The 27,566-nt window shown below is 39.5% G+C and overlaps 1 protein-coding gene across 1 annotated transcript in view; it reads left to right on the forward strand.

The window, feature by feature from the left end:
• Positions 1-27,566, forward strand: part of TSPAN3 (tetraspanin 3) — a 65,346-nt gene that overhangs the window by 25,464 nt on the left and 12,316 nt on the right. The window contains exons 2-3 of the mRNA XM_045848654.1: positions 26,959-27,150; positions 27,384-27,458. Of these exons, the coding sequence (XP_045704610.1) occupies positions 26,959-27,150; positions 27,384-27,458 (267 nt within the window). The remainder of the gene's footprint in view (positions 1-26,958; positions 27,151-27,383; positions 27,459-27,566) is intronic.

Consider the following 27,566-nt stretch of genomic DNA (forward strand, 5'->3'; position numbering starts at 1 on the left):
GATGGTTATTCTGTAGTTGTATTTTTGATGTGGTTACAGGAAGAAGTGAGTACTGCGTTTACCTTTGCTGCCATCGTGACTGGAAGCCCAATTTGTACTTCTTAATCCTTCCCCCTTTTTGAGCAGTCTAACAACCATCAAAATGTTCTCTATCTATGAGTTTGTTTCTGTTTTATTTTTTTTCAGATTTCTCATATAAGTAAAATTACATGGCATTTATCTTTCTCTTTTATTTACCCTCTGGATCCATCCATGTTGTTGCAGGTGGCAAGATTTCATTCTTTCTATTGCTGAGTCATATTCCATTGTGTATATGTACCACCTCCTCTTTGTTCATTAAGCTATGGATGGGCACATAGGTTGCTTACATATTTTGGCTATTGTAAGCAGGGATGCTTGTATCTTTTTGAATTAGTGTTTTGGGTTTCTTCAGGTAAATATCCAGAAGTAGAATTCCTGGTTCCTTCTTTGTCTGTCATTATAGCCTTTGTTTTAAAGTCATTTTGTCTGATGTGAGCATTGCTACCCAGCTTTTTTCTTTCACTTCTTCATTTTTATTTGCATAAAGTAGGTCTATTTTGTTACCCATTCATCCATTGTATGTCTTTGATTGGAGTATTTAATCCATTTACATTTAAAATATTTGTTGATATGTAGTTCTTGCCATTTTATTGTCATATTTTTATCTCCCTTTTTCCCCTTCATAAGTCCTTTAGCATTTCTTGTGATACTGTTTAATGATCATGAACTCCTTTAGCTTTATCTTGTCTGGGATGCTTTCCATTCTAAATAGCAGCCTTGCTGGGTAAAGTAATCTTGGTTTTGTAAGTTCTTGCTTTTCATCACTTTGAATGTTTCTAACCAATCTCTTCTGGCCTGCAAAGTTTTTGTTCAGAAATCAGCTGACAGTTTTGTAGGACCTACCTTATAGTTAAATTACTTTTTCTTGCAGCTTTTAATATTCTCTTTTTCTTTGCTCTTTTACTTAGAATGTGTCTTGGAGTTTGTTTCTTTTGGTTCATCATATTTGGAACTCTCTGTGTATCCTGGGCTTGTGTGTCTTTTTCTTTCACCAGGTTAGGGAAGTTTTCTGTCATTACTTTTTCAAATAGGTTTTAAATTTTCTGTTCTCTTTTTTCTCCTTCAGATACCACAGTGATGTAAATGTGGTATGCTCCCTGAGGCCTCTTCTGCTATCCTCATTGTTTGGATTATTTTTTATTTCTTATTTTTAATTTTTTTTATTGTTGATAAAGTACAGTTGTCTCCATTTTAACCCCACCACAAACCGCTGCCACGCCCATCACCGCATCCCACCCTGGAACCTATGCCCTTTGACTTTGTCAGTGTGTCTTTTATATATGTTCCTTGATGGCACTCCCCCATTTTCCCGCATTATCGCTGTCAACCCTCCCCTCTGGTTACTATCAGTTTGTTCTTTATTTCCATGTCTCTGGTTACATTTTGCTTGCTTATTTGTTCTGTTGATTAGGTTCCATTTATTTATAGGTGACATCATGTGGCATTTGTCTTTCATGGCCTGACTTATTTCATTTAGCATAATGCTCTCCATTTCCATTCATGCTGTCATGAAGGGTAGTAGCTCCTTCTTTCCTTCTGCCGCCCAGTATTCCTTTATGTAAATGTACCACAGTATTTTGATCCACTAGTCACTGGTGGGCACTTGGGTTGCTTCTGGCACTTGGCTATTGTAAATTGTGCTGCTGTGAACATTGGGGTGCATATGTTCTTTTGAATTAGTGTTCCAGGATCTTTAGGTTATAATCCCAGCAGTGGTATGCTGGGTCAGAAGGCAGTTCCATTTTTAGTTTTCTTAGGAAGTTCCATATTGTTTTCCACAGTGGCTGCACCAGACTGCATTCCCATCAACAGTGCACTAGTGTTCCCTTTTTCCCACAACCTCTCCAGCACTTGTTGTTTCTTGATTTGTTTATGATGGCCATTCTGACTGATGTGAAGTGGTATCTCATTGTGGTTTTAATTGGCGTCTCTCTGATGGCTAGTGATGCTGAGCATCCTTTCATATGTCCCTGGTCTCTCTCTTTGTCCTCCTTGGAGAAGTGTCTGTTCAGGTCCTTTGCTGATTTTTTAATTGGGTTGTTTGTCTTTCTGAAGTGGACTCATGTGAGTTCTTTATATATTTTGGGGATCAAACTCTTGTCCGAGGTATCATTTGGAAATATGTTTTTCTATAGGGTTGGTTCCCTTTTCATTTTAATGTTGTTTTCTTTAGCTGTGCAGAAGCTTTTTATTTTGATGAGATTCCATTTGTTTATTCTTTCCTTCATGTCCCTTGCTCTACGGGACATATTGGTGAAAATATTGCTGTGTGGAACATCTGAAATTTTCCTGCCTGTGTTCTCTTTTAGGACTTTTATAGTGTCACAACTTACATTAAAGTCTTTTATCCACCTTGAATTTATTTTGGTGTATGGTGTAATTTTCTGTGATCGAGTTTTATTTCTTTGCGTGTAACTGTCCAGATCTCCCAACACCATTTGTTCAAGAGGCTATTTTTACTCCATTTTATGTTCCTTCCCCCTTTGTTGAACGTTAATTGACTTCACAGTCTTGGGTTTGTTTCTGGGCTCTCTCTTCTGTACCATTGGTCTATGTGTCTGTTCTTATGCCAGTACCAGACTGTTTTGATTACTGTGGTCTTGTAATATAGTTTGATGTCAGGTATTATGACCCTTCCTACTTTGTTCTTCATTCTCAAAATTCCTGTGGTTATTCGGGGTCATTTATACTTACATAAAAATGCTTGAAATATTCATTCTATATCTGTGAAATATGTCATTGGTATTTTCTAGGGATTGTGTTGAATCTATAAATTGCTTTGGGTAGCGTGGACATTTTGATGATGTTAATTCTTCCTATCCATGAACATGGTATATTCTTCCATTTGTTTGTGTCTTCCTTAATTTTTTTCTTTAATGCCATGTAGTTTTATGAGTACAGGAAAGGTTTATCCGTAGGTATTTCATTTTTCTTGTTGTTATATCAAATGGGTTTTTTTTCCTGATTTCTGTTTCTGACATTTCATTGTTGGTGTACAAAAATGCCTTTGATTTTTGAATATTGACTTTGTATTTTGGTGTTTTACCAAATGAACTTATTAGTTTGAGTAGTTTTTTGGTGGAGTCTGTAGGACTTTCTGTGTACACTATCATGTCATCTGCAAATAGTGACAGTTTTGCTTCCTCCTTTACAAATCAGATGCTGTTTTTTCTTTTTCTTGTCTTATCTCTGGGGCTAGGACTTCCAATACTATATTGAACAAAGGTGATGAAAGTAGACATGCTGCTGGTCTTGTTCCTGATTTTGGTGGGAAGGCATCTAGTTTTTGCTTGTTGAGTATGATGTTGGCTGTAGGTTTCTTGTATATGGCCTTTATCATTTTGAGGAATGGTCCCTGTACTCCCAATTTGCTGAACATTTTTATCATCAGTGGGTGCTGTACCTTATCAAATGCTTTTTCCACATCTGTTGATATAATCATGAGATTTTGTCTTTTTCTTTATTTATATGATGTATTATGTTTATTGATTTGTGAATATTGTACCATCCTAGCATCCCTGGGATATACCCCACTCAGTCATTGTGTGTGATCTTTTTAATATATTGTTAGGAATAGGTTTGCCAATATATTGCTGAGGATTTTAGCATCCGTATTCATCAGTGACACTGGCCTGTAGTTTTCTTTTTTTTGTTGTGTCTTTATTGTCTTTATCTGGTTTTGGAATTAGGATGATGCTGGCTCCATAAAAAGAGTTTGGGAGTCTTCCCTTTTCTTGGATCTTTTGAAATAGTCTGAGAAGTATAAGGGTTAAGTGTTTCTTAAATGTTTTAAAAATTCTGTGAAACCATCTGGTCCAGGGCTTTTGTGTGTTGGGAGTGTTTTGATTACTGCTTCGATTTCACTAGCTGTTATCAGTCTGTTCAGGCTTTCTACTTCTTCATTCAGTTTTGGGAGATTATATTTTTCTAGAAATTAATCCATTTCACCCAGGTTTTCAAATTTCTTGACATATAGTTATTCATAGTAATTTCTTACAGTCCTTTGTGTTTACGTGGTATCAGTTGTAATCTCTCTTCTTTCATTTCCGGTTTTGTTTATTTGGGTCTTCTCATGACGAGCCTACTTAAAGGCTTGTCAATTTTGTTTATCTTATCAAAGAACTAGCTCCTGTATTTATTGATCCTTTTCATTGTTCTTTTAGTTTTTGTGCCATTTAATTCTGCTCTGATTTTGGTTTATTCCTTCATTACTCTCTCTCTGTTCTCTGTTGTTGTTCCTCTAGTTCTTGTGGATGTAAGGTTAGGTTGTTTATTTGAAATGTTTCTATCTTTTTAAGGTAGGTTTATATCACTATGAACTTTTCTGTCAGGTCTGCCGTTGCTGTGTCCCATAAGTTTGGGCTATTGTGTGTTCATTTTCATTTGTTTCCAGAAGCTTTTTGATATTCTCGATCTCATTATTAACCCATTCATTGTTTAATAGTATGCTATTCAATTTCCATGAATTTGAGTGTTTTTGAGTTTTTCTTTAAGATTGTTTTCTAGCTTCAGAGATTGGTTTCTAGTTTCAGGCTCTTGTGTTCTGAGAAAATGCTTAATATGATTTCAATTTTCTTGAGTTTGTTGGGGCTTGTTTTGTGTCCTGTCATGTGGTCTGTCTTTGAAAATGCTCCATGTGCATTTATAGAATTTCTATTTTGTTTTTTGGGGATGAAAGGTTCTATAGATACCAGTTAAGTCTATTTGATATGCGGCATTATTCAATGCCGCAATATCCTTGTTGATATTTTGTTTGGAAGATCTATCCTTTTTTGACTGCGGGGTGTTAAAATCCCCTGGTATAAGTATGTTGTGGTCAGTACCCTTCTTGAAGTCCTCCAAGATTTTCCTTGTATATTTCGCTGCTCCCAGGTCAGGTGCATATGTGTTTACAATGTTGTGTCTTGATGGATTCTTCCATTGAATATTATGAAGTGTCCTTCAGTGTCTCCTTTTGTAGCTTTGTTTTGAAGTCTGTTTTGTGTGGTATAAGTATTGATAGCCCAGGTTTGTTTTTTTTTTTTTTTGTCCATTTGCTTGGACTATTTTTTTCTGACCCTTCACTTTCAGCCTGTGTAGAACTTCTTTTCTGAGGTGGGTCTCTTGTAGACAGCATTTGTCCTGGTCATGTTGTCTTACCCGTTCAGCTATCCTATGTCTTTTGATTAGAGCATTCAATCCATTAACATTTAAGGTTATTATTTAGGTACTTATTTATTTTGCCCCCAGTTGTACCAGTATTTCTCTCTCTCTGCCTCTCTCTCACTGTTTTTGTTCATCTTCTTAAAGCAGTCTCTTTAGCATATCTTGCCTTGCTTGTTTGGTGGAGGTGTATACTTTAAACCTTCTTTAGTTTGGGAAACTCCTCATATCACTTTCCATTTTAATTGAGAACCTCACTGAGTAGAGTAATTTTGTTTGGAGGCCTTTGGTTTTGATTACTTGGAATATTTCTTGCCTTTCTGTCCTCGTCTGAAGTGTGTTGAGATATCATCTGCTAGCCTTATTGGAGCTCCTTTGTATGTTACTTCCTATTTCTCCCTTGCTGCCTTTAAGATTCTCTTTGTCTTTAAAACCTGGCATTTTAATTATGATATGCCTTGGAGTAGGCCTGTTTGGGTTCATGTTGGTTGGGACCCTCTGAGCTTCCTGAACTTACATGGTTTTTCCCCTCTCCAAGTTCAGGAAGTTTTCTGTCATCATTTTTTCAAACAGAGTTTCTTTGCTTTGCTCCTTTTTCTTCTGGTATCTCTATGATTCAAATATTGTTGCATTTTTTTCATGTTGTCTTGTAGTTCCCTTATGCTATCTTCGTATTTTTTAAATCTTTTTTCATGTGTCTCCTCTGCCTGGGTATTTCTTTCTACTTTGTCTTCCAGCTCACTAATTTGGTCCTCTGCTTCATCCAGCCTGGTTGTAATTCCTTCTAGTGTGTTTTTTATTTCAGAAATTGTAGTCTTCATTTCTTCCTGGCTCTTGTTTATAGTATCTATTTCCTTTTTTTTTTTTTTTAATTGTTGTAGTTCTCACTCAGTTCTGTGTAGTTGTCACTGAGTTCCTTGAACACCCTTATAACCATCCTTTGGAATTCTATGATAGTTTGCTTGCCTCCATTTCATTTAACTCTTCTAGAGTCTTCCATTTCTTTTGATTGCAGGTTCTTTTTTTGTCTCCTCATTCTAGGTGACTCTGTTTGTTCTGTGATTCTCAGTGCTCTGCTTTGCTAGCTGTCTTCATAGGGTGAACTTCTATGGTAGGAGTTCTGTTGGATTCAGTGGTGCGGTCCCCTTGATCTTGTCTGGATGCTCTAGTGTTGCCCTTTTTTTTCCGTTTGAGTGGGCCGTTTTGTTGTACTTGGGTTTTACCCGTTTGTGCCTCCTTTGTTGGTAGGTTCTTTCCTCCAGAGGGTTTACTGGTGTTCATAACTCCTACCTTATCTTGTAAGTGATCTGGGGCTAGGATGTAGTTGGAGTGGATTATGACAGTGGTAGAGTATTCTATGGGATTAAAATACCGTAAAGTAGAGAACAGATGGGAGGTCCTTTGCAGGTGTACAGCAATAAGTGGTATTTTATACCACTAGCCAATTTTTTAAAAGGTGAAAAAGAGATAAGACTCTTGGTTGAGGGGAAAACAATGTGATTTGACTCCAGAAAGCAGAGTGCGTATGCTAGGTGTGATGGTGAGATGTAGTGAGAATAAGGGATAGAAACTTGGTGTAGTGTGCAAGAGAATGAAGTTAACCAAAATTAACTTTATTACTCTTCCTGAGTAATAAAGCTCAGGAAGATAGTAAAATGGACCAAGACTAGAGAAGGGTGCTGTGTGTGAATGGGATCAACATAATACAAAAAGTTATATATGATCTGAATAGAAACAAATAGTAAAAGACCAAGAACAGCGTGTTATAGGAATAGAAGTGAAGGAAGGAAATTAAAATACAATATGAAAGGGAGAACTAGGAAAATGAGTGAAACAATGAAATCAAACAAAACTACACTGAAGTAAAATAAATAAAATAATAACTAAAAATAAAAAGTAAAAAGTAAAATGCAAGTTCTGTAGGATAGTGAAGTGAGTTTTGTCTCAGTTGTTGGTGTCTGATGGAAAAAAAAGAAAAAAAAAAAACATGCCTCCAGCTGACTTTGAACCCACCAAGCAGGTTCTGCTAGTTTTCCTGGATGTTGCAGGCAGAGGGGTGCTGGGTTCTGTCTTTTTTCCTTTCTTGTGGTTTTGTGTTGGGGGCTTGGCCTAGCCTCCAACATTTGCAGTTGTCCAACCTCCAGCTCAAGTCCTTAGAGTGCTGTACTCTCTGTCCATATGCTCCAGGTCGGTGCCTTTAATCCACCTTGTTGTGGTACCCTTTGGTTAGTCCGTGAGATGCACTGAGTGGAAGGAACTCGCACCCCTCCTCCCCTTTCACTGTTCTGGGTGCTGTGCACTCACAAAGTCCTTCAGGGCACTTTACTTCCCATTAAGTCTCTCTGTGGACTGCTACCCCTCTGAGCCTCTGCTGCCCCACTTTGATCAGTCCGTGAGGTGCCCTGATTTGGAGCAAATTGTGCCCCTCCTCCTCCCTTTTTGCTGCAGCTGTAGGAGAGTTCCTTTAACAGAGGCTGAGAGCCTTTTTTGAGTAAATTCCTGTTGTTTCTGCCTGCCTTTCTTAACAAGTGCCTGGCTTTTCACACAGCCTGACTCTGACCAGTCCGGAGACTATCTGGGTCAGGGTCTGTGGTGACCCAATTCTTCTTCCTTGTCCAGGTGTCACCCTGCTCCCCAGTTTCTCGGGTACTGCCCCAGCTGGCAACTACTGTCCTAGTCGGGGAACAGCACCTCTGTGCGTCTCCCACTCAGTCTTTATTCCCCCTAGTGACTTCAAGCATCCAGGTCTCTCCTGGTGTGGGACTGCCTTCTCTGCTCTGGGAGGGGAGGAAACTTTGAAGTTACAATCGCTGATCTGGCTCTCCTCCAAAGCTCCTGCAGCAGCCGTGGTCCTGGTGCAGGTCCCAGGAACCTTCCCATTGGCCTATGCAAACTCTTTACCATCTGTTTTTCAACATCCTTTGCAATCTCTGGCTTCCAAACTTCATATAAGCTGAGATTCTGTTGTCTGTTCACTCTGTTCTTCAGAAGATCGGGTAGGTGTCCCAGTTGGGTACATAAGCAACTGGGTTCAACTCCCTCCTACCTTGCTGCCATCTTCCACCCTCTGGATTTTTTTTTTTCTTTTTGCTGTTCTGATTTTGTGTTTCCTGTTACCTTGTCTTCCAAATGGCTGATTCTGTCCTCTGCTTCCTTCAACCTACTGTTTATTCCTTCCATTGTTTTTCACTTCAAACATTGTATTCTTCATTTTTGACTGGTCATTTTTTCTACTTTCCTTTATATGTTACCCATCTCCTTGTTGAAAATCTCAATGAGATCACTGAGTATTATTATAACCAGTGTTTTGAACTCTGCACCACATATATTGCTTGTCTCCATTTTGTTTTATTTTGTTCAGTTTTTCATTTGGTACATGTGTCTGTCTCCTCATTTTGGTTGCCTCCCTGTATTTGTTTTTCTGAATTAGATAGGTTAGATAGAGTTGCTATGTCTCCTGGTCTTGGTAATGTGGCCTTATTTAGTAGATGTCCTGTAGGGCCCATTGGCACAGTTTCTCTAGTCACCTGAGCCAGGTGTTCCAGGTGTGTCCATTGTGTAGTTTGTGTGTGCCCTTCTGTCATAGTTGAGCCTTGATCACTGTTAGCAAGTCATTGGGAGGGATGGACCCTCAGGCTGATTGGCTGTGAGGACTGTCCATGACTACAGTGGAGTAGCTGCTGTGTAGGGGCTGACCCTATGGAACAGTATTCGCTGCAGCAGGTCTCTGGTGCTTGCTGAGTGTGTCCTTTCAGTGTGTCATTTGTGGAGGTGTTGGGTGTTGCCCTGGTGTGGCCTGAGGCTCGCCACCAGATGTGTTGGTTCTGGTGTTTTGGGGGTGGGGGCGCCTGGTACAGGACAAGGTCAGAGGCTGCTTGCGCTCCACCCAGTACCACTTGGTATGAGTTACAAAGTGATCTGCAGATGGTCGCTACTACTGCTGGGCATAGGGCAGTTTAGCAAGAGGTGTCGGGCTGAAGCCAGATTGTTTGTTTGGGGTTTGTAAACATTTGAGAGATTTTAGGAAAGTCATGCTATACCATGAGTCAAGACAAGCTGTTTCTATGGAAAAGTTACTGGAAGCAGCTTGGTAGACCTGTAAGTTCGGTGAATTAGGGTTTTGGGGAATCACCAGGCCAGAGAAGTGTTAACTACGTTGATGGGTACTTAGATATGGCACCTGCCTGTAGGCATAGACTGGGTGGAGAGAGTGCTCAACAAAGGAACAATGGCCTCTGCCAGCACTTCTCCCTGGGAGAAAGCAGCTCCTTCAGCCCTTGCCCCTAAGTCAAATAATTCAGTTACCATATGTTCATGGTACCTTTCAAGCTGCTCTTTCAGTGAATGAGTTCAAGTAAGCCCCTATGAGCCCTTTAAGAGAACTACCTGGGACTCCAGAATCCCTCTGGTTCACTCAGCCATAGTCTCCACTGGTTTTTACAACCAGAAGTTATAGGGACTTGTCTTCCTGGTACTGAAATCCTGGGCTAGGAGCCTTGTGTGGAGCTAGGATCTCTTGCTCTTAAGAGGGGACCGCTGCTCCAAGATATACATCCCAATTTTTAACTGCTATACATTGGTGTGGGACTACCCCATTCCGAGTCTCTGACCCTTCTGTCAGTCTTGATGTGGCTTCTGTAAATCCTTAATTGTAGGACTTCAACTAGAAATTGGGCAGTTCTCAACAATGGTGGTTCTGCAGTTTACTTGTAATTTTGATATAGTTGTGGGAGGAGGCAAATCCAGCCATCTTGACCAAAAGCCCCTAAACTTTTCATTATAAAGTACTTAAGGGCTCTAATGTAAGCGTACATTTGGATGCCAGGGTTTTATTTTTGCTACTAGAATTTTGTCATAATACTACAGCATTTTGATGAGCAGACCTTTGTTTCCCTTTGATTTATTTCCTTTAAGGAGAGACTCCCAGGAGTTAGTAGGTACAAAAGTGTAAATACTGAGGCTGGTCTGTGTTGCCAGATTGCTTTCCAAAAAGATTATTCTGTAGTGACCTTTACTCTAGCCTTAGGACCCTTTCCTCTGTATGATTTACACATCTTTGAATCTTGTCTTTATCACTGACCAGTTTGTTAGCTAGAAAATAGTGTAATTATTTTAACAGCTTCAGAAATTCTTGGTAAGAGTAACTTTAATTTCTTAAAAAGGATTTGAAGTCTTTGAATCATCTTTTTTTCTTGAAAGTTGATAAGAAAGTAAATGAAATATGCTGGCATTGGACTTGGTAAAGGAGTAATTGTGTTATATGATGTATTTTATCAGAGTAAGAGTTTTAAAAAAGCATGTTTGAACTACAGAAGATTATTGTCACAGGTGGGCACAAATAACCAGGTTCTTAGTGATTGGGACAAAGAATTGAACCGAACACCCAGAGTTTATAGCAGAGAACATGAGAGCAGGCCAACTCCAAGCAGAGATTGACCCCATGGGCTGGAGGGACTCTATTTTTATAGGGTGGATCCTTCCTGGCTAGTTTTGGCGGGCTTTACTGCACATGTACAAGTAGTTGCATTACTTTAAAGCTACTGCGCATGTGGTCTCCCATGATCCTCCCTGATTGGCCACCAGGGAAGAGGGTCCCACAATGCTACCAAATTGACCCCCGTTTCTCCTGGGGTCCCCCTGTACTAGATACGCCTTTCCCTAAGCCAGAGAATTATAACTCTCCATGTTAGAGATTGGTGAAAAGGAAAGGAATTATTTATTCAAGTTACACAGCCTTAAGAGTGACTTAATGTCTTCGTCAAAATTTCAAAGTCCCTTAAAACACCCACAAACACACACAGTCCTTCCTTCCTTCCCCCCTTGCCCAGTCTGGGGTACCGTATCTCAGGAAAAGAAATAGAAGTCCATGGCTCAGGCAGCTCCCGGTTCTTCCCCGTAATCCATGCTCAGCTGACAGGCCTTCCTCGGTTCCCAGCACCATTGGCTGAGTTACCAGGATCGCCAGCTAAAGCCGCGTGGTGGTTCTCTGCTAAAGCCACATGGTGGTTCTTCTCATGGTTGTGGGGCGGGGGGATGGTCCCCCTGTGCCAAAAGTGCGTGGTTCTCCTTACATGGCTGCAGGCACGTGATCCTCTCTCCACTGCCACAGCCGCATGGCTCCCCCTTCAATGGCCGCCGAGTCTGGGTTTAAATCCCCTTCCAGCTTCACTGGATTCCGTCATGAGTCTGCGCAGGGGTGGCCCCAAGTCGTGGAGCCAGTCATCTCCAAGCTCTCACAGCAGGCGCTGTAACTAGGGGGAGTTGCCTCCCAGTTACATCTTGGGGGGATGTTCCTTCCATCCCCCTGGATCAGAGCATGGCCACAGCTATTTAACATATCTGTGCAACCAGTTAAAGGTTATAGATATGTTAAATGACCACCCCAGAGGTTAGCTGCAAAGGTTAGTTGCTATGCAAAACAGCTCTGAATGGCCCTGCTCCATGTGTCCCTTCCCCCAACTCACACCTGTGGTAGAAGGTGAGGACATCCTATGTATCTTTTTAATATTTCCTGGACACCTTGAGTTCTGAACCCCATTACAAATCCTTCTTTTGGGGACCCACTGGCTGCACACTCCTACATTATGATCATTAGAATGCTAAATGATTTAAGGTGATTTTTAACACACTTGAAATGGCACAAGGATGGAGTTTGGGGAAGTTGTCAGAAATGCACTCTGCAGGATTACCACTGCATTCTTTGCAGGAGAGAAGTGAGGTACATATGGCTGTACAGGAAACTCTGAATTAAATGTTAAAAGATAGGCACAGAAGATGAGTTTCCACTGATATTTTCCCCCTCTGCTTCCTTTTTAAAATATGCTTTCTTACAACACCTAGAATACAGTGTTTTTTTCTGTCTTTTCTTGACTTTTTTTCTCCAACATTCCAGTCACTTCTATTTTACAAATTGATCTCTAAAGGCAGAAAATTACTCCAAAGGAGCATTTAGGCAGGCAAAGCAGGAACTTGTTAGACACTGTGCTTTCAGCTGAATGACATCAGATAGATGGTCCCTTATCTTTATGCTGTCATAATTCTTGTCAATTATAGACATGAACCTATGACTACTGTATACCAAGAAAATAGTTTCTATGCTGTATCTTCACCCAAATGTTCTGTGGGATGCTTCCGCCTTCACATTTCTAAATTTCCATATAGATACACTTTCACAACAGAACGGTTTTATCTTTTAGCTTGTACCAAGTATGCTTTATTTGTAATATTATCACAATGTCACAGGTGTGCACAGGTGTGCACAGGTAACCAGGTTCTTAGTGATCGAGGACAAAGAATTGAACCGAACACACAAAGTTTATAGCAAAGAAAGAGGGGAGGTTTATTAAGTGATAGTACATACCACAGGACACGGGAGTGAGCCAGCTCTGAGCCGAGGAAAAAAAGAGGGCACGTGGGCTGGGGGATTCTATTCTTATAGGGGCAGAAGCCCCCCTGCTAGTCTTTGGCGGGCTTTTCCTGCGCAGGTACAAGGAGTTGGATTTCAAAGCTACTGCGCATGCGTGGTTTCCCGTGACTTTCTTGATTGGCTACTGGAGAAGGGAGTCCCACAATGTTATTTCATTATAATGATATTATAATGAATCAGGGGTAGCGCGCAGGCGCATTCTATGATTCAGAGTTGTCCCAGAAAACAGGAACAACCCGTCTTAGGGGGTCTTTGTCATGTATAGGTGTTTTCTACCTCAGCCCTGCGGGGCCTCGGCCTCGGGAGCTTCCTTCCTGACTACCTCCTGCCTCAACAATGTTGCAAATTTCACTGTGGTTGATGTGTCCCCTTTTACTTAATTTTCTTCCTTAGAAAATTAAAGAATTTAGTAGTATTAGCATTTTATCAGGTGTTTCTTTTCATAGACAATTTGAAACGTAAAAAGCCAAAAACTAGTTTTTAATCTATAGAAACAGCAATTTCATGTCACAATGCAATTTCTTATGTAAAAGAGACTTCACATCTTGTGTGTATGCAGTGGAAGGTAAAAGGACGAAATAACGTGTCATGCTTCTGGAATTCGTACTTCTGAAATTCTGTAGCAGAATAGCTTTATTTTTCAAAGGAAAGAACATGGTGTGGAAAAGCTCTGGCTCTCCTAAAGTTTTAAAATTCTGTGACTTAATTTAGCATGAGTGTATTACAAGATAAAGAAGAGTGGTTTTTAAAAAACTATTTTTTCTGTAGTTTCAGCTTTCAGTCTTTACCTTAGTTTCTCTTTGCTTTGTTAAAATGGTTGAATATTTTTAGTATACTACCCTTGCACAAATCTTCCTTACAGGCTCAGATTTTTTTCAGTGGTAACTAAAGCAGTTCAGCTGCTTCTAGGTTCTACATTTCATCTCCTCTGCTGTTCCCTCCCCCTCTGCAGCTGTTTTGTTGGCAAAGCTGGCAAAGCTCAGATCCTTCAATAGGTCTCAACCCCATCATAACCCTCAAAAGAAGTATTTAACCTTGCTCACTTTGTAGCTTTTCTTTTTTTAAATTTTTATTGTTGCGGTCCTGGCTGGCATAGCTCAATGGATTGAGTGCGGGCTGTGAACCAGTGTCACAGGTTCGAGTCCCAGTCACATGCCTGGGTCGCAGGCCACGGCCCCCAGCAACCGTACATTGATGTTTCTCTTTCTTTCTCCCTCCCTTCCCTCTCTAAAAGTAAATAAATAAAATCTTTAAAAAAATGTTTATTGTTGTTCAAGTACAATTGCCTCCATTCTCACAACTCCCCCTATCCCCGCCTCCCACCCTCGAACCTACCCCCCTTTGGGTTTTCCCATGTGTCTCTTATGCATGTTCTTTGTTGGCCGTTCCCCTTTTTCTCCCATTATCCTTCTCCCCTACATCCCCTCAAGTTATTGTCATCAACAAAATAAGCAAGTAAGCAAAGCATATCCAGACACATTGAAATAAAGAATAAACTGACTGTAGCTTTCTAATAGCCACAATTCCTATGTGAAAAACCTGCGAGACTACAGAGTCCCACGCATACCAGGTAGGAATTACTTGTAACTGCCCTTCCATTTGTCATATAGCTCCATCCATGTTTTTCATATTGATGGTGGATGTCAATAAAGCAGTTGCTTATTGCTGTTTTTAGGTCTTCAGCTATTGTTAGCTGTATTTTCAAAGAAACTGATATTATCTTCAAAAGTTTATTATACAACTTAAGATAAAAGAACTATATACACATGTCATTAAAAGAAGAAAATTTTGAAATTGTCTTCAATTTAGGAAACACAGCCTCTATGAGTAATGTGATTTATGTAGTCTCATATTAGCAATCAGTGCAGTTTCTGCTTTGATGTGTGTAACTAACAAGTTGCTTCCACTATCTCTTGCCAAAAATAGAGCTCTGTTATGTTCTCAGCTTTGCTGTGTGAATTGGATGTTGACTGGCTTGCATCTGGGAAGAAGTTTCTATTAGAAATGATAGGCAGCTTTACAAATAACATTTCCTACTGGCCGCCTATTGCTGTCCTTACACGTTGATTTGTTTTTCTGCCTTCTCACAGTCTCAGTTTCAGATGAGTGCTTCAGTTTGGGTGCAGCATGGATGGCAGCACTGGAAGCACTGAACTTGGCCCGTTACCAGACAACATCAAGTATGAGCTTCACAGGATTGTCTTTAGGTTGAAAATTACTTATTTTTGTATTTAAAATTCAAGTAATTCTTCAGATTAGTTGTTGAGTTTATGCTTCAACAGATTAGTTGCTTCATTAATCATTGAGTTTATATATTTTATTTTCATTCAAATTTGTGGTAGGCTAAAATTTCACTTCCTAGAAGCTCAAAAATGGAATTCATTTTAATTCAAGCCTTTTAAGAAATAAATATTATCTTTTAGAGTAAGAAAAGCCAAGAGTCCAAAAGATGACTAATGAAGACAAATTGGACAAGTTTGATTGATTTTTTAAAAGATTTTATTTATTTATTTTTAGAGAGGGAAGGGAGAGAGAGAGAGAGAGAGAGAGAGAGAGAGAGAGAAACATCAATGTGCGGTTGCTGGGGGCCATGGCCTGCAACCCAGGTATGTGGCCTGACTGGGAATCGAACCTGTGACACTTTGGTTCACAGCCCGTGCTCAATCCACTAAGCTACGCCAGCCAGGGCTTGATTGGTTTATATGTAGGATTTCTTCTATTTCATTTTGAGGACTAAAAGTGTTTATTTAAGCAAAATATGTGTGTGTGCATGTGTGTTTATATGTCATGCTTACAGAGTCAAAAAGTAGTAGTATACAGTAAGAGTGTTAGGTAGCCTACATACTTCTGTAATTAACATACTCAAACTACTAGGTTATTTTCCTTCTATGTCTGCCTTCATTACATAATGATATGCCCCCCAAATAAGTATGTCAGTGAGCTCTAAGGACCTTCGAATAGGGATAGTTGCTGTGAGTACAGCATTTATAAAATAATGTGCTCCAATAATGTGATGGCCATCAGGAATTCAGTAACTGGATTAAGCTGTCAAATCATGTTTGAATAGTGAACTAAAAGCTACAAACATTGGATGAAGAGAAACAAAGCAAACATAAACCAAGGCTTATGATAGAGATGGGAAGACAATTTCAAGGGATGGGATGAGATGAAGTATACTCAGTAAGTTTTGACTGATACCTGCCGTGTGTGCTTGTACTGTTCTAGGTGCTGGATGGTGGTATAGGGCTGAAAGACAGATGGGCAGAGTTTGTGACTGTAGGCATATTGAGATAGGTAGAGTTATAATTGTAAAAGTTGTTAATAAATGTTTTGTTAGAACTATGTAGGGAGTGATATATGAGTGGACAGGGAGTACCTAATTCCACCTGAAATGGTCAAGAATAGCTTCCAAAAGGAAGAAGTGATGTTAAACTGAATCTTATAGGGTGACAGGGAGTTTCCAGGCAGACTAAGAGAGGGCATTCCAAAGAGAGCAGCAGATACGAAGAAGTGAATTTGTGGTGCATTTGGATATAACAATTTTCTGTTGTTCAGCATGTTTGAGGGGTAATAGAGTCTGAGGCTGAAAAGCAAGGAGCAACACCTTAGTTCATCTTGGTTTTAAACAAGCTAACACCTTGGTTTGGTTTGTATTTTTGCAAGGGACATGGAGGGTCAGCAAGTAAGGATTAGGGTGAGCCCAAATCAAGACAGAAACATTGCAGTGAGGTTAAAGAGAAGTTAAGACATTCAAGCAGTCTTTTGGAAGTAGTAAACTTGAAGGACTTTGGTGATTGATGGGATATAGAGGTATCACAAGGAAAGAGATTAGCTCAGACATTTGACTAGAAAAATTAGATGTTTGGTACTTTTATTGTAATATGAATATAAGGAAAGATTAGATGGGGGAGGGCAGAAAGGCAGGGAGAGTTTGGGGTAGGTTGAGGGTGAGATATCTGTGGTACTTTAAGGGGTATGTGTAGTTCTGAGACTACATATTGTGTGGGTAATGGGCTGCAGTGATTGGTGAAGCCAGGGCTAGTGTAGCCCAAGGAGAGCCTACAAAATGAGAAATGGGTGGGGCTCTGATGGACTCCTGGAGGTCACTGGTAAAGCAGAGTCCATGAAGAAAATGTGAGACTGTGCAGTAAGAAAAATAGAAAGAAAACTAGGGATGGAACCCTTGGAATCCATAGAAGAGTTTAAAGGTAATATAATTTATGTATTTTTTTCAGTTACAGTTAACACTTAATATTTTGTTAGTTTTAGGTGTACAGCGTAGTGGTTAGACCATTATTTAATTTACAAAGTGATTCCCCTCAATAATTCTAGTACCCACCTGGCACCATGCATAGTTATTACAATATTATTGACCATATGTGCTGTATTTTACATCATGTGAATATTTTGTAACTAGCTATCAATTTGTACTTCTTAATCTCTTCCCCCTTTATCCCAGCCTCTCAGCCTCCCTCCCATCTAGCAACCCTTAAAAATGATCTATGAGCTTGTTTCTGTTTTGTTTGTTTATTCATTTGTTTATATTCCACGTGTAAATGAGTCATATATTATTTGTCTTTCTCTGACTTGGCATAATATCCTCCAGGTTCATCTGTGTTGTTGCAAATAGTAAAGTTTCCTTCTCTTTTTTTTGATGAGCAGTGTTCCATTGTATAAATGTACCACAGCTTTGTTTTTATTTTAAATCTAGTGTGCTATTATGGACACTTAGATTGCTTCCAAATCTTGTTGATTCTAAATAATGCTGCAGTGAACATAGGTATGCATATATCTTTTCAAATTAATGTTTGAAGTTTCTTCAGATAAATACCCATAAATGGAATTTCTGTGTCATAAAGTAGTCTTATTTTTAATTTTTTGAGGAAACTCCATACTGTTTTCCACAGTGGCTATACCAATTTTCAGCCCTACCAACAGTGCACTAGGGTTTCCTTTTCTGCACACTCTTACCTGTACTAGTTGTTTGTGTATTTATTGATGCTAACCATCCTGACCAGTATGAGGTAATAATCTTACTGTGATTTTAATAGGCATTTCTCTGATGATTAGTGACATTGAACATCTTTTCATATGTCTGTTGGCCATCTGTATGTTCTCTTTGGAGAAATATCTGTTCAGGTCCTCTGCCCATTTTCTTAATTGGATTTTTTTTAGTGTTGAATTGCATGAGTTCTTCATATGTTTTCAATATTAACCCTGTATTGGATGTATTGTTGGCGAATATCTTCTTCCATTTAGTAAGTTGTCTTTTCATTTTGTTGATGGTTTCCTGTCTGTGCAAAAACTTCTTACTGTGATATAGTCTTACTTATTTTTTATTTTGTTTTTCTTGCTCAAGGATATGTATGTATCAGAAAAAAAATACTACTAAGAGCAACATTGGAGAGTGTATTGCCTATGATTTTTTGTAGCAGTTTAATCTTTTAAGTCTTGCCTTTGTCTTTAATCTATTTTTGAGTTTATCTCTCTAATTTTCCCGATACCATTTATTGACTAGATTATCTTTACCCCATTGTATATCTTCTCTCCTTAGTTATATATTCATTGACCATATAGGAATGGGTTTATTTCTGGGCTCTCTATTCTGTCCTGTTGATCTACGTAGTCTATTTTTATGCCAGTACCAGGCTTTTTTTTTAAAGATTTATTTTCTGGAGAGAGGAAAGGGAGAGAGAAAGAGGAAGAGAAACATTGTTAGGTTGCCTCTCACACACCCCCAGTCAGGGACCTGGTCCACAATAGAGAGACATGGGGCCTGACTGAGAATTGAACCAGCAACCTTTTGGTTCACAGACCCACGCTTAAGCTACTGAGCCATATCAGCCAGGAGTACCATGCTATTTTGATTACTATAGCCTTATAGTATAGTTTGGTATCAGGTAGTATGATACCTCCAACTTTGTTTTTTCTCAAGATTGCTGTGGCTATTCGCGGTCTTTTCTGGTTTCATATAAATTTTAGAATTATTTGTTTTAGCTCTGTAAAATTTGCCATTGGTTTTTGGCTGCAGCCTGCATTCAGTCAGTAGATTGCCTTGAGTACGGACCTTTTAACAATGTTAATTCTTCCTATCTATGAGTATGGTCTGTGCTTGCATTTATTTATGTCATCTTCAATTTTTTTCATCATTGTCATATGATTTTCCAAGGTACAGGTCTTTTGCCTTCCTGTTAAATTTATTTTGATGTGTTTTATTTTTTTGTTGTTGTAATTGTAAATGGGGTTGTTTTCTTAATTTCTCTATGTGATAGTTTATCAGTATCACAGTTGGTTTATAAAAATATTATAAATTTCTGTATCCTGCTACTTTACTGAATTCATTTATCAGCTTTAGTAGGTTTATTTTGGTTGAATCTTTATGGTTAATTATACATAGTATCATGTCATCTATAAATAATAACAGTTTTACTTGTTTCTAATTTATATGACTTTTATTTATATTTCTTGTCCTATTACTGTGGTTAGGACTTCTGATACTGTGTTGAATAAAATGGTAAAAATAGACATCTTTGTTTTGTTCTTGATCCAAAGGAAACTTTGTCTAGCTTTTTCCCTGTTTAGTATAATGTTACCTGTGCATTTATTATATACGAGGTCTATCTGGAAAAAGTCCAGCCATTGCTAATGTTAAAGAGAATGGTTTGTGCTGCATCAAAGTAACCTGGCAGCCAAGGAGAGTGGACTGGAATGCGCATGTGTACTGTGTGGCTGTCACATTCAAAATGACTGGGCAAGTAGAGCAATGAATCTGCATCAAATTTTGTGTTAAGCTTTACAGTCCTCCAAGGAAATTAGATGATCCAGAAGCCCACAGCTATGGGACACTGGTGGTTGGCAGCTTTATCACGACAATGTACCCGCTCACGCATCATGTCTTGTGCAGAATTTTTTGGCAAAGCATCAGATCACCCTGGTGACTCAGCCCCCCTACAGCCCAGATTTGGCATCCTGGGACTTACGGCTTTTCCCAAAACTAAAATTACCTCTGAAATGGAAGAGATTTCAGACTGTTGATGAGATTTTGGAAAATATGACAGGGCAGCTGATGGCGCTTGGGAGAACTGTGTGAGGTCACAAGGTACCTACTTTGAAGGGGACAGAGGTGCCATTGTCCTATGTACAGTGTTTGTTGTATCTTGTATCTTCTTCAATAAATGTCTCTATTTTTCATATTATGTGGCTGGATACCTTCTGAACAGACCTCATATGGTCTTTATTATGTTGAGGTATGTTCCCCCTCTTTCCACTTTGCTGAGAGTTTTTATCATAACTTGATGCTGGCTTTCATTGAATATTTTTTCTGTATCTGTCAATATGATTGTGTTCTTTTATCCTTTTTATTGTGTTTATGTGGTATATCATGATAATTGATTTGCAGATGTCGAACCAGTTTTGCATTCCAGGAATAAATCCCTCTTGATTATGCTGTATGATGTTTTTAATGCATTTGGTAATGAATTTGGTTTGCTTCTATTTTGTTGAGGATTTTTTAAATATATTTTATTGATTATGCTATTACAGTTGTCCCATTTCCCCCCTTCACTCCCCTCCTCCCTATACACCCTCTCCCACCCACATTCCGCCCCCCTTTAGTTCATGTCCATGTGTCATACTTATGAGTTCTTTAGCTTCTACATTTCCCGTACTATTCTTGCCCTCCCCCTATTTTCAACCTACATTCTATGCTACTTATTCTCTGTACCTTTTCCCCCTCTCTCCTCCTCCCACCCCCCTGTTGCTAACCCTCCATGTGACTGCCATTTCTGTGGTTCTGTTCCTGTTCTAGTTGTTTGCTTAGTTTCTTTTGGTTTTGCTTTAGGTGTGGTTGTTAATAATTGTGAGTTTGCTGTCCTTTTACTATACATGTTTTTTCTTTATCTTCTTTTCTTAGATAAGTCCCTTTAGCATTTCATAAAATAAGGGCTTGGTGATGATGAACTCCTTTAACTTGACCTTATCTGAGAAGCACTTTATCTGCCCCTTCCATTCTAAATGAAAGCTTTGCTGGATAGAGCAATCTGGGATGTAGGTCCTTGTCTTTCATGACTTGGAATATTTCTTTCCAGCCCCTTCTTGCCTGTAAGGTCTCTTTTGAGAAATCAGCTGACAGTCAGATGGGAACTCCTTTGTAGGTGACTGTCCCCTTATCTCTTGCTGCTTCTAGGATTCTCTCCTTCGTTTTTACCTTGGCTAATGTAATTATGATGTGCCTTGGTGTGATTCTTCTTGGGTCCAACTTCTTTGGGGCTCTCTGAGCTTCCTGGATTTCTTGGAAGACTATTTCCTTTGCCAGAATGGGGAAGTTCTCCTTTATTATTTGTTCAAATACGTGCTCAATCTGTTGCTTTTCCCCTTCTGGTACCCCTATAATTCGGATGTTGGAATGTTTAAAGATGTCCTGGATGCTCTTAAGCTTCTCCTCGTTTTTTTTGAATTCTTATTTCATCATGCTTTCCTGCTTGGTTGATTCTATCTTCCTTCTGGTCCACTGTATTGTTTTGAGACCCAGTTTCCTTCCTTTCACTATTGGCTCTCCTCCACGTATCTTCCTGCATCTCTTTTATGGTAACCTGCATCCTTTCATCTAAATTGTGCCCAAAATCAACCAATTCCGTGAGCTTTCTGATCACCAGTGTTTTGAACTGTGCATCTGATAGATTGGCTATTTCTTGGTCGCTCAAAAGGGTGAGTCCTAGGGGACTGATCTGTTTTTCTGTTGGAAACATGTCTCTCCCTGTCTCTCCTTTTTTTTTTTCCTTTTTTTTCCTGGTCTGGTCGCTCTTGTTATGGTGGGAGGGGGGCGGAGCCTTAGGTGTTCACTGGGGCTGGGCACCCCAGTCGCTAGATTGTGACGTCATATGTGGGGGTGGGGGCGGGAGCAGGGACCGGAGGGAACAATGGCGGTAGTTCCGTTCTCCTGGGCTCAGTCCCTTCTCTGGGATCCTGGGCTGCGAGCTCTGCCCTGGTCCACAATCGCTGCCTCACTGGGTCTGCCAGCCGCAGCTTGCGTACTCAGGGTCCATCCGCTGTGTTCCTGTGTGCCCCGGATGGCTCTTGAGCCGAGTTTGCACCAAGTTCTCCCCGACCTCTGAGCGCCGCTGACCCGCGCCCGCCCGGCTCGTCCTCTCTTACCAGTCTGGATGTACGGGTCTACTTCAACTTCTTGTCTGTCCGACTTCCATTCAGATAAATCCTCTATCAGTTCTGGGTGTTATTCTGGCTGTAAATTGTTGTTGTTCTAATCTTAGTTGTATGTGGAGGTACGGTGCGTCCACCTATTCCTCCATCTTGCCGGAAGTCCCCCTTGTTGAGGATTTTTACATCTATGTTTATCAGGGATATTGGCTTGAAATTTTCTTTTTTTTGTAATGTCTTTATTGGTTTTGGAATCAGAGTAATGATAACTTCATAAAATAAGCTTGATAGTCTTCTCTCCTCCTGAATTCTTCGGAATAGTTGAGAAGGGTAGGTGTTAATTCTTCTTTGAATGCTTGGTAAAATTCACCTGTAAAGCCATCCAGTTCAGGACTTTGTTGTTTTTTTTTTGGAGTATTTAAAATTTTTTTTTAAATCCTCACCCAAGAATACATTTATTGATTTGAGAGAGAGGGAGAGAGACAAACATCTATTGGTTGTATCTCTGTGTGCCCCAACTGAGGATTGAACCTGCAACCTAGGTATGTGCCTCAACCAAGGAGTGTACATGCAACTGTTTTGGTGTATGGGATGATGTTCCAACCAATTAAGCTACCTGATCAGGGCTAAGAGTTTTTTGATTACTGATTTGATTTCTTTGGTAGTAATTGGTCTGTTTGATTTTTTTTGTTTTCACTTCATTCAGTCTTCGAAGTTTGTATTTTTCTAGGAATTTATCCATGTCTTCCAGACTGTTCAGTTTCTTGGCTATACAGTGGAACCTCTGTCTTTGAACTTAATTTACTCTGGAAGGTTGTTTGAGAACATAATTGTTTGAGACAGGAGACATTTGAGAACCTGGATTTGACTGTGTCAGCATAGAGGGGTTGTTGGGTTGAGAACTGAAGGTTTATTCGACAACCAAGACTTTTTTCTTCTTATTTTTTGGCAAACAGCATGATTGAGAACGAAATTGTTTAAGATGGGAGACACTGAAGGACTGAGGTGTGAGTGTAATTGGTTATAGTATTTGCTTATAATTCTTTGTATTTCTGTTGTGTCAGTTCTCTTTCATTGCTGATTTTGTCTGTGTTCTCTACCCCTACCTCTGCCCTCTCTCTTTCTCTCTCTCTCATGAGTCTGACTAAAGGTTTATCAATCCTGTTTGTTATCTTTTCAAAGAACCAGCACTTGGTTTCACTGATATTTTGTATTGTTATGTTAGAATCAATTTTTGTGTATTTCCACTTTGATCTTTTTATATCCTTTCTTCTATTCAATTTGCACTTTGTTGTTCTTTTTCTAGCCCTTTAGGTGTCAAGTTAGATTGTTTGTTTGAGATTTTTCTTGTCTCTTGAGATAGGAGTGGCATTGTTATGAATGCTCTGTCCCATAGATTTTCTGTTGTTGTGTTTTCATTTTCATTTATCTTAAGGCATCTTTTGATTCCTTCCTTAATTTCATTGTTAACCTATTCATTGTTCAGTAACATGTTATTTACCTCATGTATTTGTATGTTTTTTATTTTGTTTCCTTGTAATTGATTTCTAGTTTCATACCATTGTGTTTGGAGAGCATGCTTGATATGATTTCAGTGTTCTTAAATTTGTTGAGACTTACTTTTTTTGTCCTAACATGTGCCCTATCCTGGAAAATGTTCTGTGTGCACTTGAAAACAATGTATGTTCTGTTGTTTTAGGGTGAATATCAATTAAATATTGCTCTGAAAATATCAATTAAATCCATCTAGTCTAATGTATCATTAAGGCCGCTATTTAATTTGGGAGTCCTACCCAGTGCCATCAATGGAGTGTTAAAGTTCTCTGGCTATAGGCCTGGCTGGCGTAGCTCAGTGGATTGAGCGCGGGCTGGGAACCAAAGTGTCCCAGGTTCGATTCCCAGCCAGGGTACATTCCTGGGTTGCAGGCCATAACCCCCAGCAACCGCACATTGATGTTTCTCTCTCTCTATCTCCCTCCCTTCCCTCTCTAAAAATAAATAAATAAAATATTAAAAAAAAAGTTCTCTGGCTATATTAGTGTCTGTGTCTTTGTTTATGTCCCTCAATATTTGCTTTTCATATTTAGGTGCTGCCTGGTTGGATGTTTAAATCTTTATAAGGTTTATATTCTCTTGTTGGATTGATCCAGCAATATCATTATATAATGTACACCTTGTTCTCTTATTATGAAAAGGCTATTGCATGAAATATCTTTTCTTCTACTTTTAGCCTATGTGTATGTCTGTCTTTCACTCTTGTTGAAAGCATGTGTGTTATTTTTTTCTTATCCATTCAACTACCCAATGTATTTTGATTGGAAGACTTACTGTGTTTATATCAAAAGTGATCAAGAATAGGTACATAGTTATTGCCATTTTATTATTTATATTTGTTCCTCCATCCCTTTTTTAAAACAAATTCTTTAACATTACTTGTAATACTGGTTTGTTGGTGATGTACTTGTTAGCTTTTTGTTGTATGGGAAGCTCTTTATTTCTCTTTCAATTTTAGTAATAATCTTGCTTGCTGGAGTAGCCTTTGTTACTTTTTATCACTTTGAATATTTTGTGCCACTCCCTTCTGGCCTTTTAAGTTTCTGTTGAGAAATGAGCTGACAGTCTTATGGGAGTTCCCTTGTAGATAACTATTTTTCTCTCACTGCTTTTTAAGATTCTCTGTCTTTAATTTTTGGTCATTTTAATTATGATATGTCTTGGTGTGGGCCTTTTGGATTCATCTTCTTTGAAATGTCCTTCATTTGTATGTCTATTGACTTTACCAGCATATGGAAGTTTTCATTCATTATTTCTCCAAATAGGTCCCAAATCCCTTGCTTTCTCTCTTTTCCTTCTGGTAGATGTATGATGTGAATGTTGTTATACTTGATGTTGTCTCAGAGGCCCTTTAAACTAGCCTCATTTTTAATTTTTTTTCTTACTGCTCTTCTGATTGGTGTTACTGCTACCTTGTCTTCCAAATTGCTAATATGATCTTCTTCTTCATCTAATCTGTTATTAATTCCTTCCAGTATATTCTTTATTTCAGTTGTATTTTCCACTTCTTTTTAAAATATATTTTATTGATTAATTATGCTATTACAGTTGTCCCATTATCCCCTTCATTTTCCTCCACCTGCACACCCTCTCCCACCCACATTCCCCTCCTTTAGTTCATGTCCATGGGTCATAACTTCTTTAGCTTCTACATTTCCCTTACTATTCTTGCCCTCCCCCTGTCTATTTTTTACCTACCATCTATGCTACTTATTCTCTGTACCTTTTCCCCCTCTCTCCTCCTCCCACTCCCCTGTTGATAACCATCCATGTGATCTCCATTTCTGTGGTTCTGTTCCTGTTGTTTTTGTTTGCTTAGTTTGCTTTTGTTTTAGGTATGGTTGTTACCAACTGTGAGTTTGCTGTCATTTTACTATACAAGTTTTTTATCTTCTTTTGCTTAGATAAGTCCCTTTAATGTTTCATATAATAAGTGCTTGGTGATGATGAACTCCTTTAACTTGACCTTATCTGAGAAGCACTTTATCTGCCCTTCCATTCTAAATGAAAGCTTTGCTGGATAGAGCAATCTGGGATGTAGGTCCTTGCCTTTCATGACTTGGAATACTTCTTTCCAGCCCCTTCTTGCCTGCAAGATCTCTCTTGAGAAATCAACTGACAGTCAGATGGGAACTCCTTTGTAGGTAACTGTCTCCTTGTCTCTTGCTGCTTCTAGTATTCCCTCCTTCATTTTAATCTTGGGTAATGTAATTACGATGTGCCCTGGTGTGTTCCTTCTTGGGTCCAACTTCTTTGGGACTCTCTGAGCTTCCTGGACTTCCTGGAAGTCTATTTCCCTTGCCAGATTGGGGAAGTTCTCCTTTATTATTTGTTCAAATAACTTTTCCACTTGTTGCTCTTCCTCTTCCCCTTCTGGTACCCCTATAATTTGGATGTTGGAACATTTAAACATGTCCTGTAGGTTCCTAAGCCTCTCCTCGTTTTTTTGAATTCTTGTTTCTTCCTTCTTTTCTGTTTGTTCCTTTCTTCCTTCTGGTCCACTCCATTGATTTGAGTCCCAGTTTCCTTCCCATCACTGTTGTTCCCCTGTGCATTTTCTTTTATTTCACTTAGCATAGCCTTCATTTTTTCATCTAATTTGTGACCAAATTCAGCCAGTTCTGTGAGCATCCTGATCACCAGTGCTTTGAACTTTGCATCTGATAGGCTGGCTATCTCTTCATTGCTTAGTTGTATTTGTTCTGGAGCTTTGATCTGTTCTTTCATTTGGGCCATTTTTTTTTGCCTTGACACACCTGTTACATAGTGGGGGTGGAACCTTAGGTATTCACCAGGACAGGGCAACCCATGTTGCTGGGTTGTGATGCTGTTGGTGGGGGAGGGATCTGAGAGGGATCAGTGGCACTTGCTCCACTCTGTGCCAGATTTCAGTCCTTTCTGCTGCTTCCCCCAAGCAAACTGGGCCCTTCTGGTGCTGATTCCCATGTGGGTGGGCTTGTGTAGGTTCTAGAACCCTGTGGGTCTCTCCAGTGAACTTTCCTGTGAGGCTGGGAGTCTTTCCTGGCACCTCAAGCCCCACAGGTGTTTTCAGTCAGTTCCCGGAGGCTCTATTTCCTGGCGATGGTACCCTGGGTTGCACGCAGAGCCTTGCTTCACAGTGGCTGCCTCGCTAGGCCTTCCAGTTTCCACCCTGTGCCCGGGGTCTGCCAGCAGCCGCCTGAGTGCCCAGGGTCTGCCTGCTGCAGTCTTGCACCACCGGGATGCCTTACGTACCTGGTGCCACTGCTCTTTGTGCCGCTACCCCTCTCCCCTGGCTGCCTGACTCCACCTGTCCTACTGGTCTGGATGAATGTGTCTGTTTCAACTCCTTGGTTGTCAGACTTTCATACAGTTCAATTTTCTGTCAGTTCTGGTTGTTATTCTGTTTCTAAATTTTTGTTGTCCCTATCTTGGTTGTGCAAGGAGGCACAGTGTGTCTACCTATGCCTCCATCTTGGCCTGAAGTCCGGAGAGGTATTTTTTATTGATTTCCTAAGTGATGGGAAATCTCCCTGAATTATAACTTACTTAAAAATAGAGGGAACATTTTACCATCGGGCCTTAGAGATTTACCAGCATTCTGACCTTGTTTTCTACAGGGGGCAGCTGGCATTTTATGCTATGTGGGAGCATATGTCTTCATCACTTATGATGATTATGACCACTTCTTTGAAGATGTGTACACTCTCATCCCTGCTGTAGTGATTATAGCTGTAGGAGCTTTGCTTTTCATTATTGGACTAATTGGCTGCTGTGCCACAATCCGGGAAAGTCACTGTGGACTGGCCACGGTAAGCTAGCCCTTCATATACCACATGAGTCATCATAAAATGTGAGAATATTTCATTTATGTTGCTTGCTTTGAATTGATCATGAAACTCCATAGACTGTTGCTTAAAATTGGAACAGAACTGGCACTTGTCTTAAACTTCTAGTAGTTATCTTAGATAATTGTTTTTTACCAAGAGCGTATTTATTGCTATTTCTTAATTTGTATTTAATTTTTGACAATGTTTCCTTGCAGTTTGTCATCATCCTACTCTTAGTTTTTGTCACAGAAGTTGTTGTAGTGGTTTTGGGATACGTTTACAGAGCAAAGGTATGTTGTCTACTCTGATTCATGTTTTAAAAGGTAATTTGTTTCAAGTGAATTAGAACATTTATTTTTATCAAAATAAATGCTTTCTTTTGCCTTCAGTTTAGCCAC

This window comes from Phyllostomus hastatus, unplaced genomic scaffold, assembly GCF_019186645.2.
Source record: "Phyllostomus hastatus isolate PE091 unplaced genomic scaffold, TTU_PhHast_1.1 phas_contig_62, whole genome shotgun sequence".
In the NCBI taxonomy this organism is placed as follows: Eukaryota; Metazoa; Chordata; class Mammalia; order Chiroptera; family Phyllostomidae; genus Phyllostomus; species Phyllostomus hastatus.